The sequence below is a fragment of the Pelobates fuscus genome, chromosome 11 (assembly GCF_036172605.1).
Source record: "Pelobates fuscus isolate aPelFus1 chromosome 11, aPelFus1.pri, whole genome shotgun sequence".
Classification (NCBI taxonomy): Eukaryota; Metazoa; Chordata; class Amphibia; order Anura; family Pelobatidae; genus Pelobates; species Pelobates fuscus.
Genome location: NC_086327.1, coordinates 7,132,519 through 7,151,068, shown reverse-complemented (window position 1 = coordinate 7,151,068; position 18,550 = coordinate 7,132,519). Strand labels below are relative to the sequence as shown.

Here is an 18,550-nt window from a genome sequence, read left to right as displayed (position 1 = left end):
GGCTATTAAGAGATCAGGAAATGGGGGGCGGAGCCTGGCCACCGAGCCGCATAGACGCACCGAACATGGGCTCCTGCCGAGCGGACACAATCCGGGGCAAGAACGGAGACAATCTCACCCAAAGCCACTCAGGGGTGCGCCACCCACGTCGGGGGTGCCCTCCGGAACCCATTGATGCCACCCCGGGGCCCGCGGGAGCCGGGAAAACGGAGATATGGATGCGGCCTACTGAGGCTGAAGCCGGGGAGAGGCGGCCGCTCTCCTCGGCTCAAAAGCCACCAAACGAGCTCTCTGCAACTCTCCCCCCCCCCCTCTGGACCGGTGGGGGACATCCCGGTCCGCCTTGTAAGCAAGCAAGCGACCCAAACACATGTCAAGCTGGGGCAACCGACCCACAGGGCAAATCCAAGATGGCGGCTCAGCGAAAACGCAGAAAGCAGAGCAAACGCAACCAGCCACCCATGTCCCCTCTGGAAACATTCGACCACCTCTGCTCAAGCTTCAGGGATGCCCTGCAGAGGAGGGGAGCTACCTACCACCAAGCTGAGGTAATGGTGACCTCGTGGATGCGACCTGCGGCTCGACGGAGCTACTACAGGCAAACACCACGAGCCTCCAAAATGGCCGCCCGACAACACAGACTACAACGGGCCCACAGGCGGAAAATGGCGGCTGGCATATCGGGCGCAATCCCTTACCGGCAAATGCACGCATCCAGATATGCACACCGACCGTCACAAGCATGCAACCCACCGGATCACAATCCCAGCACCTATTGCAGCCTGAATGGACGCCAAGCACTGATCAGGGCAACACAAGCGAATGGGCGGCAGCTGTGCCCACGGGGCACCGCCAGAGCCAACGACCGAAGCGGTGTCAGCAAGCTAGGGGGGCACAAAGGCCACCCTGCCCTGGAAGACAACCTGCCACGGACCGGCATGGGCTGAAAGAGACTGGTTTGCAGGCACACAACCCCGGTTTCAACCAATCTCCTTATGCTATATTGTATTCTATATCTCCAGTGACATGTACCAACCTAAATCACACTACAGCTAAATCAGTCTGTCTAAATACGCCCAAATCAGCCTGTAGTTAGACATGTTTATATGTTTGCTTAAAACTGCGCCTGACGCTTAACAATCGAGTATTCAGTTACCCTAATCGTTAACACACATACGCTAGTAAAGAGTACCGTTATCCAGTTAATTTTCTATCACTTTTATGACACACTCTAAGTACACTCTTATGCACAAGTCATGTTCCCCGCATAGGTCTCTACTATCTCTGTTTCTCCATGACATGTGTAATATGCTACAGTATTTTAAATCAAACGTGTTCCTGATCTACTGTTTTCCAATAATATAAAAAAAAATGTGCCTGTATTTCAAATGCCATAACAAGTCATACCAGAGTTTATTTCCCTACCGGCTGTCGCTGTTGTGGCACACGCCGGCTGTTTGTTCAATCAGTGCACAACCAAAATAAAGAATTAAAAAAAAAAAAAAAAAAAAAAGAGATCAGGAAATAAGAATTTCTACATTAAACAGACTTTGCAATAAATAAATTGTAAATATTAGATATAATCTAATTGTAAACATTAGATCTCTTTACATGAAGTGTTTAGGAAGGCTGTGTAAGTCTGTGACCAGGGCTGCATAAATAAAGGGATTTAACGCCTAGATGGCAAAGAATTGAGCAGTGAGATTGCAGGGGCATGTTCTATACATCAAAACCACTCCATTTAGCTAAAGTTGTTTTGGTGGATATAGTGTCCCTTTAACCCCTTAAGGACACATGACATGTGTGACATGTCATGATTCCCTTTTATTCCAGAAGTTTGGTCCTTAACGGGTTAAAAGGGACACAATAGTCACCAGAACAATTACAGTTTAATGTAGTTGTTCTGGTGCGCATAATATGTCCCTGGAGGATTTTTAATGTAAGGACTGCCGTTTCAGTGAAAAGGCAATGTTTACATTGGTGTCTAGGATTACCTCTAGTGGCAGTCACTCAGACAGCTACTATAGGTGCTTCCTGGGTCAGTGCTGCACAATGTGAGATGCATTGATTCATTGCATCCCAATTAGGAGATGTTGATTAGCGCAGAGCGATGTTTTGCTGCACATGCGCAATAGCCAAACAATGCATTCCTATGGGAAAGGATTGGATTGGCTTAGATAATAAAACCAGCCAAGGAGGAAAAGTGGGGGCAGGGTCAGCCGCATGGAGACCCATGCGGCACTGAAAAGTGTTTGTGACCAAGTGGCTACTAAAAAAAAAAGACTAGAAATACCCCAAATTGAATACCCTGGGTTGTCTACTTTAAAAAAATATGTACATGTGAGGTGTGATTCATAGATTTATGACAGATAACGTGTTACAATGTAACTATTGATACATTTTAAAAATGTATATTTTGAAACAGCAATGTCCTACTTCTACTTATAGCCCTATAACTTGCAACAACAAAAAAAGCTAAGAACATGTTAACATTTCTAAACTCAGGACAAAATGTAGAAACTATTTAGCATGGATGTTTTTTGGCGGTTGTAGATGCTTAACAGATTTTGGGGGTCAAAGTTAGAAAAGGTGTGTGTTTTTTGTTTTCAATTTGTTCATCATATTTTATAATTTTTGTTATAGTAAAGGATATGATATGATGAAAATAATGGTATCTTTAGAAAGACCATTTAATGGCGAGAAAAAAAACAGTATATAATGTGTGGGTACAGTAAATGAACGGGAACGGATGCAAGTCACACCAGCTCCGAGGCAAACCAGCGAAAAATACCCAAAAAACTCCCCAAATCACCCACACACACGGGTGATCCACCTGTCAGCATCGAGGGCGAGACCCCAACACACCACATGCCGTTCTTCCAGGCAGCCAAGACGCCAAGAAAAAAAACGAAAACCGGGGCCTACCCCACCACCCAAATCTGGACCTGGCGGCTCTGTTTGGCGCCTTCACACTGCCGGGTAGGTCCGGAGAGTGGCCAGCACAGCAGAATACAACAGCCGCCAAGATACAACGCAGGTCCCACAAATCACCTGCACACACACCAACAGAGGCGCAGAACATTGAAAACATGCTCCAGAGGCAGCCACCACCTAAAATGGCGCCGTCTGGAAACAGCAAGGCCGCGGAAACTCCAGAGAGCCCTTCACAGCCCGTCCAGCCTCACACTGGGCACACCACACAGGCTGCAGGAAATGGATCAGCCCCAGTCACTCAGCAGGACTTCCAAAACCTGGTGGGAGAAATCAAAATCTTGCTGGCAGCTAACATGGCAGTTATACAGAAAGTTAATGATAGAGTGAGAACAACAGAGGGGGACATTGCTGACCTAAAACAAGGTATGAATACCGTACAAGAAGCCATCCAACACCTAGAAACCACACAACACTCACTCTTCATACACCTAGCCACACTGGATGACCGGTCAAGGAGAAACCATCTAAAGATAAAGGGCATACCGGACACGGTGACCCCAGAAGAACTCCCCCACTATTTGAGACGTCTGGTGGCCACCATCCTGCCGGCTGCACAGGCCAAAAAAAAGTCACCCTGGATGGGACCTACCGTCTGCCTAAATCCAGCAGAGCCCCAGCGATGGCAGTACAGGACGCCATAGTGCGATGCTCACACTCCCACGACAAAATCTCAAATCTGGTCAGCGCTGCAGGGCAAGACGCCGCTCATCTTTGAAGGCGCTAGCCTCACCTTCTATCAGGACCTCACGAGGTCCACCCTACAATGGCGGAGATCTCTGCAGCATCTCACAAGCCAGCTAAAATCAGCTGGCATCAAATACAGGTGGATGTCTCCCAGGCTACTAGTAGTGAACCACAAAGGGACAATACCTAAACTCACATCGATGACAGAGGCCCCGATTCTCCCCTCACGGGCGAACACCCAGAGCTGGAACCCCTCCCGAGTTGCCCCGTTTGTTCCTGCCGCCAACCCGGCTACCCACCCGGGGACTTGAACCCCCGGGAGACTGTAGTCCAGGCCGCTATATATACCAGAACTTGATATAAGCTGTTCATAATTAGTTACCAATAGTATGCTAACACACTACACACATGACAACTACCCACGGAGAACCTACCACCCCTCAACTCACAACACCTAGGAACACGGCGCCGCAGGGCAGGTGTATGGCTCCACATCGGCCAGCTCTCCCCACCCCCCTGCTGCCCCCACGGTAAGGGGTACCACCTATGGCGGGCTAGTTCACCTCCTACACACAGCACCACACTGAACAGCCCGACCTGACACATCCCTAATACCGATCTAGATTAAAGACCAAGCAATCTCAAACTACACGCATACAATCACTCCTACAACCCATCCCTGAGACACTAACTCATACACGCTCAAACAATTAAAAAGTGCAAGACAATCCTATGTATGTTTTAACCATGCAAATGTTTTATGTTGATCAAACTACGCTGCAGCTGTTGGGGCGCAGCAGAGTATTATGCTGGATGTTACCAATAATATGCACAACAAAAATAAAGAATTATAAAATGGTTTAAGGCTGAATGTGAGAACATTGTCACGGGAGTCAAGACATTATTACCACTTCAATAAAATGAAACAGTAACAGTGCTTACAATGTCCCTTTAATAAAACTATGTATGGTGCTAATCAGGGAATATTTATACGGCAGACTCTGTCTGGCAGGAAAGTAAAACGTAATATCTGTCTCAGGGAATCAGTGTGCACCCCAAGCAATATTCATGGACCTGAGGCACAAGGTATTGAATAGGTTAAAGCTGGCACCATGCCAGCTTCCTGAGTTACCACCTCCAGAGCCTGGAAACCGCTGACGCAAAGCATGCCAGACATAGGCAGGTATCAGTTTAAGGTCCCAGGCTCCGGTCAGGAGTGAAAGCTGAGGCGACACATTCCTGGAATGGATTCATTCTACGAATATCCATCACAGCAAGTCCACAATGTGAGGGTCTCTCAGCAGACGCGACATGTCCACAATGTGAGGGTCTCTCAGCAGACGCGACATGTCCACAATGTGAGGGTCTCTCAGCAGACGCGACATGTCCACAATGTGAGGGTCTCTCAGCAGACGCGACATGTCCACAATGTGAGGGTCTCTCAGCAGACGCGACATGTCCACAATGTGAGGGTCTCTCAGCAAACCCAGTAATGAGGAAAAAATGAATAAGAGTCCAGTTATGGCTCCCAAAGAATTATCTTAAGTTGTCCACTCCATCACACGGATCCACAAATATGTAAAAGATAGGAGAAAAAAGAGAGCTCCGTACAGACAGCCTGAAAAACGGCACCAAAAACGCTTTTTACCGCACCCGACAGCCTGATCCACTTGCCAGACGTTGACAACAACGATATGGGACGAAAGACAAAGAAACTTAAGCCGGAAAAGCAGAGACTGGGCATGAATATTGGCGACATGTGGCGCCAGGCCCAGAGCGGCATGGATCCTAAAATGGCCGACTTCTCGGACAACGACACAGAGATCTCTGACGACCTCTCCCTAGGAATGGCAGCGGGTTACCCGCAGGAACAGAGACCCCTCAGGCACTCCACCTCTCACCCAACCTCGGCCCCTGTGACAACAGCGATCATGAAAGATCTGCTCGCAGACCTCCAGCGCACACTCCAGGCAGATATGGCCCACATCCGAAAGGACTTACTAGGCCTCACCACCCGCATGGGGGCACTTGAAACCGACACGCGCCAAAATGCCCGGCAGACGGCTCAACTCCAACAGTCAGTCCAAGAACTGCAGCGACAGCAGGCAGCCACAGACCTGCGTTTTGCAGTAATGGAGGACCAGAGGCGAAGATCAAACCTCAAAATCAGAGGAATAACAGAAAACACGCCGGAGACAGAGCTGCCTCACCTGGTCCGGCGACTTCTCACGGCACTACTGTCGCCTAAGCAGGCTAAACTGGTAGGTCTGGAGGGGATATTCCGCCTACGAAAAGCGGCAAACGCACCTATCTCAGCACCGAGAGACCTCCTGGTCAAGTTCCAAAGCGGCAGGGACAAAGCAGCCGTCATGGCCGCAGTAAGGAACCACTCACCCTACACATTTGAAGGCCTGTCGCTCACGTTTTACGCCGACATATCTGGCGGTACCATGGCATGGAGAAGATCGTTCCAACCCCTTACCACACTTCTCCGGTCCAAAGGCATAACGTACAGGTGGAAAATACAGCGTAAGCTGGAGATACTACATGACACTACAACTCATTCAGTCCGGGACTATCAAGAAGCAAGGGCCCTTCTCCCCACTCTGGGTTTACCTGAGGACGCTCTGACCGTGGCACAACCAGGCCCACAAACGACGACCCACACCTGGAACCCGGCAACAGTAACCCTGTTCAAGCCTCGGGGAGCGACTTCCGCAACATACGCCGAGACCACTACCTGAACCTCCCCAGAAGGACAGCAGACCGAGCACACACATAATCTGGCAACGGATCTTACGAACTTACCAGTATATATAAAATTTACCGTACATAATGCTTCACACTGCATTTCTTGATCTTTGTATAAGGTTGTCTTTGTTTTCCTTCCCCGTTTTAAACTGTTTTTCTGCTCATGTGTTTGCCTGGGCGTTGGTGTGGCCCTCGCTGCCCCTGTGTGTGGGGCCTGCGGCAGGCTTGTCCCGGGCCCTGCACACAGGGGCTGCGGAGTGGTGAGCATCTGCGTACAAGAAGGGCAACAGACTTCCCGGGCACCAGACTTAAAGTAACTTACTCTCGCTCAGATATAATGCTGATATGTAATCTGCCCCTATGAGGACCCAATCTCGAACCACCACCATCCCCAATAGGAGTACCCTCTAAGGGACCTAACTTGTCTTCAGCTAACCTATCACTCATGGTCTATTTCTTGGCTTACATCCCTATACAACACTGCAGCCTTGTATGACAGCCAGGACAGCATAAAAGCGTAGACTCCCCTACTATATTCAGGGGACAGTACTCGACTTAGATGCCATATACCACCCTAGACAGCTGTACCCTGTGCCATAGTAAACATAACCTTACTACACCTAGCATACACATAAAGATCAGATAGCGCTGTCACGCCTAGGGATGCACATTAGATTGCGTTCTTTTTTTATTTTTATTTGTACTTTTACTTTCCAATCAACCCAACAAATAGGGCACCCCTCAGATGTTCAAGCGGGGGACACTAGCACCTCACAAAACGTCAGTCTGTTAACCTGCGTCCACACTTCGTTTGCCATACCGTATAACTAACATGTTTGACTTAACTATTGTTGAAACTACGTTAAAATATAAAAAGTGCTATGTTTTCGATAAACCACACAACTGTTAATAACTGTAAACCTAAAAACTGGCAATAGCTGTTGTGGCGTTGCTGGTAGCGTTGTATTTATCGTGCACAACAAAATAAAGAATTTAAAAAAAAAAAAAAAAAAGATAGGAGAAAAAAAAAAAAGGAAAAGGGTATCAGTATACCATTAACTCCTTATCAAACACACTGAAGTATGATAGTTTAAATACATTTTATTCCATCAATATTATAAAGTATATAGAAAAAACCTTATTTTAAATATGCGGCGTCCCGAATCAGCTGAATAGTATTGCTGCTAATGTTACAAACAGAGGTCTTCTCCGGAGTAAGAATGATGGCTGAAAGTGGCGAATATTTCAAATAAGGTCTGGACCATTTCAGACAACTTAAGATAATTATTTGGTAGCCATAACTGGACTTTTATTAATTATTTCCTCATTACTGGATTTGCTTACATTTTTCTGTATTCTTTGGATATATGCTACTAGCTATATACAATTATTTAGAAGAGAAGGGTTCAAGAACTACTTATTAACTATACTCTGATTCACAAGGAGCACCACATATACCACTAGTCATAGCAAACAGAGTCCATAGGGGTCATAACATCTTACAAGGTACATCAAGTATATTGCCATTTACTGCTGTGATCTTATCTTATCCAAATCACTTTGGAACAATTTCAGGGAACAGAGTAAATGAATAGGAAGAAAAAAAATCTTTGTTTATTTTACCAAAAAGCCGTGTACGCAGCAGGGACTACCGAGGGCAGATTTTCCTAGCTCCCAGCGATCACTGTAAGCACATTCTGATGGCTGAAATCAAACAGCGGCAATGAGGAGCAGGTCAAACCCGCTGCCTAACTGGTCATCAGATCCACACAAACATCCTAGTGTTTCCACAACACTTTCCCAGAATCGGGACCACCAGAAGCACTCGTCTGTCCAAACGAGCCATTCCTGTAAACAGTACATTTTTAGCTTCCCATTAATTTGCACGGGTTTTACAATTAGTCCCTAGGTTTTACAGATGTCTGATTTATGGAATAAGAGCTATCTAGAAGTAAAGAAAAAGTTCTAGTAGAAAGTTAATCAATCAATAGATGTCAGTATAAGCCATCTATACAGTTACTCCAATAAATAAAAGCATACATGAGGTCCAGAATGGGAGAAAGGTTAATCATCCTATTAAACAGACACCAAGCACCATAACCACTACTGTGGTTATGGTGCCTGGAGTCCCAGGCCTCTGTCTGTTGGTGATCATTTAAACCATTTCTGGACGGTTTGCCAGGCACAGTCCTTCCACTCTGAGGTGGTCTGATAAAACGTAAGTTTACATTTCCCAATTCTCATATCAACGTATCCCAGTGGACACAGGTCAGAGAATGCTGTAGGGGTTTAGGTGCCTTGAGTATCCCTTTAATTAGGGGGATTACGCACTAAATGCTACATTTTGGCAAACTCCGGCTGAGTCTTCGGATTCACTTCTGATGATGTCAGCCAAACAGACAGATCAGAGGCATAGCCAGCAGCTGCCTACTTGAATAAAAGTAAGATTTGACTTAGTATATTTAGGGGGGACAAGGGGGCTAGATGGGGGATTAAACACTAGAGCAGGGATAGGCAACCTTCGGCACTGCAGATGTTTTGGACTACACCTCCCATGATGCTTTGCCAGCGTATATCTGTAAGAGCATTGTGGGAGATGAAGTCAACAACATCTGGAGTGCCGAAGGTTGCCTACCCCTGCACTAGAGGGTCAGCAATACATGTTTGTGTTCCTGACCCTAAAGTGTCCCTTTAAACTAAACTGATGGAAAAAGAGAGATAACTAGATCATTTGTTTTGGGATCGAAAGGGCTAATCAATGTTTATAGACAAATAGCTAAATGCTCAACATACTGTTTTCCACAGAAGCGGAACACCCAATTACAGTAATGAGGAAAGAGTCTTCAAATATTTGTACAAAAATACATTCTTGCAAACAAGCTTCTAGTGGGACTCAAAAGGGAACATATGAACCCCTGTCAGACACAAAGCTGTTTCACAATTCAGCTCGTCACCAAGAAGAGGAAGGAGTTGTAAAACTGGCATTTAGGATGGCAATTAAAAGGGGAACTGCCACTTCCCACGGTTTTTAATATTCCCTACAACTAAAAATGTGGATTTGCGAGGTATGAAAAAATAAAACAAAATGCAGAAATCAATCATCTCTTTATCCTGAAACTGGGCACCTTCGCCCCTGTCAGTCACTGTTATTACTTCCTCTCCTCGCTTTTGGCAGTCAGCATAGAGAGAGCATAAAGGGTAGAAGAGAAGTCAAACTTTCTCTTCCTTCAATGCAGTGTGTGCCATGGCTGTGGCATAAACGGCAATTAGACAAAAATGCATCTGACATACAAAGCACACACAAAACAATGACATTTATTTAGGGTTTTTAACCCCTTAAGGACCAAACTTCTGGGATAAAAGGGAATCATGACATGTCACACATGGCATGTGTCCTTAAGGGGTTAAAATATATTTTTATTTTGAAACACAGGAAGTGCCAGACTATATTTACACTCCGAGCACCATAACTATTACAGCACGCTGACAGACCAGAGTCCATTAGTGAACAGTTTAAATGCTTTCATTGGCGGTGTGAGGGGGCGCTACACTACACTACACGCGCAATAACCACTAAAACACACTATAAAAATTGCATTGTTCTGAAAAACACAGGTATATTCCGATTTTATACAAAACTTATATTAAACAATTTTATCTATATTGTGCTAAACATTATTAAAAAAAAATACATTAACAATCTAAATGATAAAATTGGTCCCTCCCCTGAAATGTCAATTCTCAAAATATAGGGCTAGGCCAATAGCATCCATGTAAAGGTGCAGTCAGAGCACCACAACCACAACAGTTGCTATTTTAAATTGGTTTGAAACAAACCTGGGCCCCAAGCGTCCTCTTTCCCCATTCTCTTTATAATACTATACACATTCTGTCCGTATTTCTGCAGAATTACTTGGCGAAGAGTGTGAGCTTCCACCAAACATGAGAAAATAGGAGCTTCCACTTTAGTGATATCTGAAACGTGTGTGGGGACCACGGGTGCATGAGGTCCCATGTTTTTACTATGGGAGCACAGACAGCAGACTGAGCTTTGAAGGTGTTATGGGGTTTATAATGCCCCTTTAGCTTCCTTTATATCAAAAAAATAAATAAATGAGGTTCTTTGTTTCAAATAACTTGCTGAGCAATTCAGTTGAAGTTTACTTACTGATCAGTAAAATGAAAGGTATTAAACGTTCGGTGTTAATGCTATTAATACTTTTTGGAGAGACGTACTGGATTGATGAGAAGCATTTGATTGGTGAAGCTCGGCAACTACTGTGCATGCAATGTAGGTACCCAATGCTTCTCTACATTGAACCGCGATTACCAAACAAGATCGCACCAAGAGCAGAGGGCCGCTGTCAGATGCTGGAATACCAGCGTTTAATAGCTTTTTTAAATTACTTTTTTTAAAAAACCATTTGAAAAGGCAATAACTAAATCCAATAAAAGAAAGGAGCGCCAGAATGTTAAAAATGCATCGATTTATTTTTAACCTTAAAATCGTCCTATAATGTTAGTGTTCCTCAAAATTCAAAGTAAAGCAACCAAGTTAAGAAAACATTTGAGTGGCAGAACCTTTCCAAAACATCTGTTTACCCCTTGGACATCCATATAATAATAAATAGCACTAGTAGAAACAGGAAGATGGTAAGTAAAACAACCCTCTGGCACTGTACATGTTAAATATACTTAAAGGTTGAATCCACACAGCAACCAACCAGAGTCATCTAAGCACAGATTTCAAAGATATAATTAGAAACCCACAGTGTTTAATAAGGAGAAGCCACATGGTACCAATAAATCACCTCCTCCCCAATAACTACCTCTCCACCGTACACACTACATACCACACACCCATCTCCCACCTACATGGCATATCACACACTGCACCCACCTATGTGGAAAATTAACCCCACTGTACCCATCTGCATGGCACATTAATCTCGCAGCACTCACATGCGAGGCACATTAATCTCGCAGCACTCACATGCGAGGCACATTAATCTCGCAGCACTCACATGCGAGGCACATTAATCTCGCAGCACTCACATGCGAGGCACATTAATCTCGCAGCACTCACATGCATGGCACATTAATCTCGCAGCACCCATCTGCGGCACATTAATCTCGCAGCACCCATCTGCGGCACATTAATCTCGCAGCACTCACATGTGTGGCACATTAATCTCGCAGTACTCACATGTGTGGCACATTAATCTCGCAGCACCCATCTGCGGCACATTCATCTCACAGCACCCATCTGCGGCACATTCATCTCGCAGCACCCATCTGCGGCACATTCATCTCGCAGCACATTCATCTCGCAGCACCCATCTGCGGCACATTCATCTTGCAGCACCCATCTGCGGCACATTCATCTCGCAGCACCCATCTGCGGCACATTCATCTCGCAGCACCCATCTGCGGCACATTCATCTCGCAGCACCCATCTGCGGCACATTCATCTCGCAGCACCCATCTGCGTGGAACATTCATCTCGCAGCACCCATCTGCGTGGAACATTAATCTTGCAGCACCCATCAACGTGGAACATTAATCTCGCAGCACCCATCTGCGTGGAACATTAATCTCGCAGCACCCATCTGCGTGGAACATTAATCTCGCAGCACCCATCTGCGTGGAACATTAATCTCGCAGCACCCATCTGCGTGGAACATTAATCTCGCAGCACCCATCTGCGTGGAACATTAATCTTGATGTATCCACCTGCATGGCACATTAATCCATATGTGTGGCACATCACTCAGACAGCAACCACCTGCGTGGCACATTAATCCCACTGAACCATCAGTGTGGCGCATTAATCCCACTGCACCCACCTGCGTGGCACATTAATCCCGCTGAACCACCTGTGTTGCCATTGCACCGACCTGCGTCGAACACACCACACAAACTGCGCCATGTGTTACCAGCTGCGTGCAAACACTGCACAAACCTCTCACCTGTAGAACATCCATCTTTCACTTGCATATCACACAATCATCCCCCACAGCATATTATATTAAGGACCCATCTCTAAAAACTACAATAATCACAGAATCTGGCGGGCGACACGCATGAAGCGTACCCGCGAAGATCATACCCCCCCAGCAGTCTCGTGGACTCTGTCTCATTAAAAAAGGATAGGTTTGGTATCGTGGGAGATGGAGAACTGCCGCAAACCGCAGAACCCAGGGAGGCTACTGTCACCTGTTATACCAGCCTAGGCTTCGTCTGTGTGCTATAGGCATCGGCTCAATAAGCTGATACTCATGCCCAGTCTGGGGTTTTTGTTTAGCTCTGAGTTTACATTGCTTTCACACCCAGTGATCACAGTTAATAAGCAATTGGTGGTTTCACTCTGCCTGATAATCCTTTATTTCGTTATACGTAGACAGATATGCTTAACATGTTCCTTACTACACATCTATACTTTTAAAATGTGCAGTCTCCTCACAATGCTGACCAACCGTTTTACTATGATTTTTCTTGTACTTGCATGTGCTGTTGGGGCATTGCAAGCAAATTTATGTTATCCTCATGCACAACAGAAATAAAGATAAAAAAAAAAAAAGTGAGAAAGTAAAGAAAGCACAAACCATTCTGGGTGACTTTCTACCTAAAATTAACCAAGATGGTGGAACCCAGTTAGCGAGAACGTTACAGACTTTTGGATTTCTGTTTAATTTTATTATTTAGATATAGAAAACATAAATTGCTAAATATAAAACATAATTAAATATTATATTGAAGTTTCTTTAAATGTTAAAAATGACAAATACAAAAATAAAGAAGCGATCTTTAGATACAGATCTCCCCACTGACACGCATGTTTCTATACAGATTTGAAATAAATGTAATTATTTTTTGTTAAATATCTAACTATACAAGCTGTACAATGTGGATTAAGCTATCACTGGCACACCCTAGACAATGTTTGTTGTTAGCATACATATTACTTTGTAGTTCTTTCAAGTGTCAGCAAATAGATTTCTTCACCTACTCTGCACTACTGCGTGTGTTTAAAGTGACGGCATGGCTATGTCTCATTACAGCACCAGCCCTGGTCCTGCACATCCACCAGAAAAGGGGTGATATACAACTGAACAATTCCCATAAACACCAGGGCAGTGTTTCCTCATTCAAGGAGAGGAAAAAGGACAAGAGATAAAAAAAAAAGATTTTGATCTTACATTTGTATTAAAAAAAAAGAAGAGAATGCAAGTAAATTGCGCTTGGAGAGTTTACATGAAATGTACAGCTCTCACATAAATCCACGGAATGGTCAGGATTGGCTGGGATACTCCATCATTCACGGTTTGAAGAGGATATCGGTGAACAAGGCCAGGGGACAACAGCAGAGCAGCATTGACTCAATAACATATACAGGGTCGGCCAAAATTCAGAGTGGGATATGACAGGTAAATAACTTGTTAGTAGAAGATTCATCACAACTAATTTCACAAAGAAACAAGTAAAAATAGCGGATTATCTTTTCAAAATGGTAGGTCCATTATTTCGAGCAATGTCCCAGATTAATTGGCCGCCACATTTGCCTGACCTTTCAGCCCCAGATTACTTCTTGTTGAGATAACTGAAGGAGCGGGTGTAACAAAAAAAACTCTGCATATTTGAGGAGCTCGAGGAGAATATTCGTGCAGAAATTTGAGCGGCAGAACTTCAAACATTAACTAATGTTATTCACAATGCAATCGAAAGAGCCCGACTGCTAGGTGGCAAATGGAGCTCATTTAAAAGGTGGCATTTTCCGTACCTAATCATTTTAATCTCCATATGTTAAGCGTTCATTTTATGTATTATCATTGAAATTAGTTAATCAATTAAAAAAAGTAATTGACGCCTCAAACCATACTCTGAATTTTGGGCCACCCTGTATAAACAAAACAAAAACGATGTGGTAAACGATTCATGGAAAGTCCCTTTAAGGCCTTGTTTTTGCTTGTACACAAAACGTAAAACATTTTAAATAAATAATAAAACATTGTTAATCAGGATTTTTCCAGGGTTAAGTAGTCAAAAAATAAATGGAAGAAAAAACAAACATCTCTCTGAACCCTAAAAAACAAAAAACAAAAAAAAAAACTATGAACGCTTTACTGTAGTTCTTATTTTTATGCTTTGTATTTTTTTACATTTGTCTATTAAGTATCGGTAGTAGATCTGCTGCAGGGCATGCTGGCGCGTTATGAAAATAAAGAAAAAAAATCCTCCCTTTTTAAACTATGTTTCAAGATACCACAAACACCACAAAACTGCCAGAAAGCCATCGCAGTGTGACAGTAGGAGGAAGTAGGCACAGCACAGATAGTCTCTCTGAGTTGGGTAATGGGGCTTTGCACACTTACTGCAACGCTCAAAGCAAAGTGCAACTCTTTGGGGTTCATTCACGCAAAGCTGGACTGCAACATTTAGCTATCTATGTGCCGCTAGGCTCTAGGCATTGCTTGGCTATTTAGCACTATTTACTGGGCCAGGAATATCACTGGAAATCAGTTGTGAACATAGGAAATGGTACACAGACAGAATTCACATTACAATATATCACACCTCACTCGGGACTGAAAATCTGCAGGAAATGAATGTTTGTGCAGCCTCGCCCGGGCACAGTGGCACAGCCCACTTACCCAAATGGGAGGTAGATCTTACAGCTGCTGGATGGAGGGTCAGTGAACACAATGTTTACATTCTAAGTTGTAACTACACAAAGGAATCCGTTAAAGAGATGCCCTCACACGTCACAAGCCTCACCTTCCATTCATTTACTGAAAAACACACAAACCAGGAAGTGACCTAGCTCACCTTACAATCATGTCATGAAATACACAACTACAAGCTGTGGTCTAGTGAAGTTCCACATAGGTATGAACCACTGAGACCACACAATTTAATCGGGCAATTGCAATTTGTGTCCACAGTGTGTAAACACAAGGAAACTGTAACTACATCTAATAATGAACATCACATTTCAAAGACATAAACATCAGAACTACCCTTCCCCTTCTCCCCCCGGACTTTGCTTTAATCCTACTGGTGGCCTTGTGGCAAACTTTACCTTACAGATTCCTACATTTAATATACAGTATAGCAGTGATTATATAAGCAACATTTAAAGGAACATTGCACTGGAAATGTGATAAATGTAACAGTTTTGTAAATATCCCCCAAAGATAAAATGCAAGCAGTGGGTAGATCTAAAACCAGCTGCGGAGCTCTCGTCTTGTAACGCAGCTCATTTAAAAGGGAGTAAGATAAGCTTGCTCTAGCACACCTGTCTCTTCCTTTAGCTCTGTGGAGCTAACAGAAGTGAAAGAAAACCTTCCTGGCTTTCTGGATTGATAAACAGGTAGGCGTTTCTGCCTCCAATTATAAAAGTGAAAATTTGTATTGAAATCTGCGCCTTTTAAACTGTCACAAAAGTGACTGACCCGTGGGGGACAGAGGGGCGGCTCAGACTGACCGGGGGGGGGGGGCAGAGGGGCGGCTCAGACTGACCGGGGGGGGGGGGCAGAGGGGCGGCTCAGACTGACCGGGGGGGGCAGAGGGGCGGCTCAGACTGACCCCGGGGGCTCAGACTGACCCGTGGGGGACAGAGGGGCGGCTCAGACTGACCCGTGGGGGACAGAGGGGCGGCTCAGACTGACCCGTGGGGGACAGAGGGGCGGCTCAGACTGACCCGTGGGGGACAGAGGGGCGGCTCAGACTGACCCGTGGGGGACAGAGGGGCGGCTCAGACTGACCCGTGGGGGACAGAGGGGCGGCTCAGACTGACCCGTGGGGGACAGAGGGGCGGCTCAGACTGACCCGTGGGGGACAGAGGGGCGGCTCAGACTGACCCGTGGGGGACAGAGGGGCGGCTCAGACTGACCCGTGGGGGACAGAGGGGCGGCTCAGACTGACCCGTGGGGGACAGAGGGGCGGCTCAGACTGACCCGTGGGGGACAGAGGGGCGGCTCAGACTGACCCGGGGGGGACAGAGGGGCGGCTCAGACTGACCCGGGGGGGACAGAGGGGCGGCTCAGACTGACCCGTGGGGGACAGAGGGGCGGCTCAGACTGACCCGTGGGGGACAGAGGGGCGGCTCAGACTGACCCGGGGGGGGACAGAGGGGCGGCTCAGACTGACCCGGGGGGGACAGAGGGGCGGCTCAGACTGACCCGTGGGGGACAGAGGGGCGGCTCAGACTGACCCGTGGGGGACAGAGGGGCGGCTCAGACTGACCCGGGGGGGGGGACAGAGGGGCGGCTCAGACTGACCCGGGGGGGGGGACAGAGGGGCGGCTCAGACTGACCCGGGGGGGGGGGGGACAGAGGGGCGGCTCAGACTGACCCGGGGGGACAGAGGGGCCGTTTAGACTGACAGGGTTATTCACTAAACTGTACATTTTTGCAAACTAAATCCAAATGTCAAAAAAGAGGCAAAATAGATGAGAAAAGTCTCTATCTCAGCCACTGTGACAACTTTGTTATTTTTGCCTCAGTTTTGCCAGTTGGGTCTAATCTGCAAAAATTCAGAGTTTAGTGAATAATCCTGACAGTGAGTGTGAGCGGCCGCTTACACTGACACAGTGAGAGTAAGTGGTTGTTTTGATTGACACAGTGAAAATGAGTGGCGACAGGTGGGCACAGTGAGAATGAGTGGCGACAGGTGGGCACAGTGAGTTACCGTTTAGACGGGCACAGTGAGTGTGAGTGGCTTTTTAGATTGATACAGTGAGTGTGAGTGGCTGTGTAGATTGATACAGTCAGTGTGAGCATCGAAAGATGGGCATAGTGAGTGTGAGCGGCTGTTAAGACTGGCACAGTGAGTGTGAGTGGAGATAGGTGGGCACAGTGAGTGTGAGTGGCTGTTTCGACGGATACAAGGAGTGTGAGTGGCTGTTTAGACGCATACTGTGAGTGTGAGTGGCTGTTTAGATGCATACAGTGAGTGTGAGGGGCTGTTTAGATGCATACATTGAGTGTGAGGGGCTGTTTAGATGCATACAGTGAGTGTGAGGGGCTGTTTAGATGCATACAGTGAGTGTGAGGGGCTGTTAAGACTGGCACCGTGAGTGTAGATAGGTGGGCACAGTGAGTGTGAGTGGCTGTTTCGACGGATACAAGGAGTGTGAGTGGCTGTTTAGACGCATACTGTGTGAGTGGCTGTTTAGATGCATACTGTGAGTGTGAGTGGCTGTTTAGATGCATACAGTGAGTGTGAGTGGCTGTTTAGATGCATACAGTGAGTGTGAGTGGCTGTTTAGATGCATACATTGAGTGTGAGGGGCTGTTAAGACTGGCAAAGTGAGTGTGAGTGGAGATAGGTGGGCACCGTGAGTGTGAGTGGCTGTTTCGACGGTTACAAGGAGTGTGAGTGGCTGTTTAGATGCATACTGTGAGTGTGAGTGGCTGTTTAGGTGGGCAGTGTAAGTGGCTGTGTGAATTGATACAGTGAGTGTGAGTGGCTGTTAAGACTGGCACAGTCAGTGTGAGTGGAGATAGACGGGCACAGTGAGAGTGAGTGGCTGTGTGGATTGATACAGTGAGTGGCGGTTGAGGTGGGCACAGTGAGTGTGAGTGGCCGTGTGGTGACGTACGAGGAATGTGAGGGGCCATGTGACGTCACCAGACACAACCCGTGACGTCACGTTCCCTGTGGCTCCCAGGGGCCCCCGGTTACCATGGCTGCGGTGGGTGAGGGCCGCGCTCCGGTTCCGCTCCGGTTCGGTGTCTCTTTGCCCCGCAGGCCCGGCGGCTCCTCCACTTCCTCAGGACCTAGGAGTGAACATCCGGGTCAGCGGCTACCGGAGTCAGGACACGCCCACCGCTCTGCCCGGCCACCAATCCCAGCGCGGCCTCTCAGCCATCACCAAGTATGGAGCGTGTGACGACACGGCGGGGGGCGGGGCTAAGGGGAGGGGCTAGCCGAGTGACTGACAGCTTGGGGCTGTGAGAGGCTCAGTGTGCAGATTAGACAGATAGAGCTTAGCACACAGACAGACAGACACAGACAGACAGACATTATATTAAGAGACAGACACAGGCAGACAGACATATTACAGACAGACATTATATTACAGATAGAAAGAGACACACACACAGACAGACATTATATT

At 46.4% G+C, this 18,550-nt stretch overlaps 1 protein-coding gene across 2 annotated transcripts in view; it reads right to left on the bottom strand.

The window, feature by feature from the left end:
- Positions 1 to 18,244, bottom strand: part of CAPZB (capping actin protein of muscle Z-line subunit beta) — a 47,430-nt gene extending 29,186 nt beyond the window's left edge. For both annotated transcript variants that reach the window (XM_063436735.1, XM_063436734.1), the window contains exon 1: positions 18,115 to 18,244. In XM_063436735.1, coding sequence (XP_063292805.1) covers positions 18,115 to 18,117 — 3 coding nt within the window. In that variant the 5' untranslated portion in view covers positions 18,118 to 18,244. The remainder of the gene's footprint in view (positions 1 to 18,114) is intronic.
- Between the last annotated feature and the right edge of the window lie 306 nt (positions 18,245 to 18,550).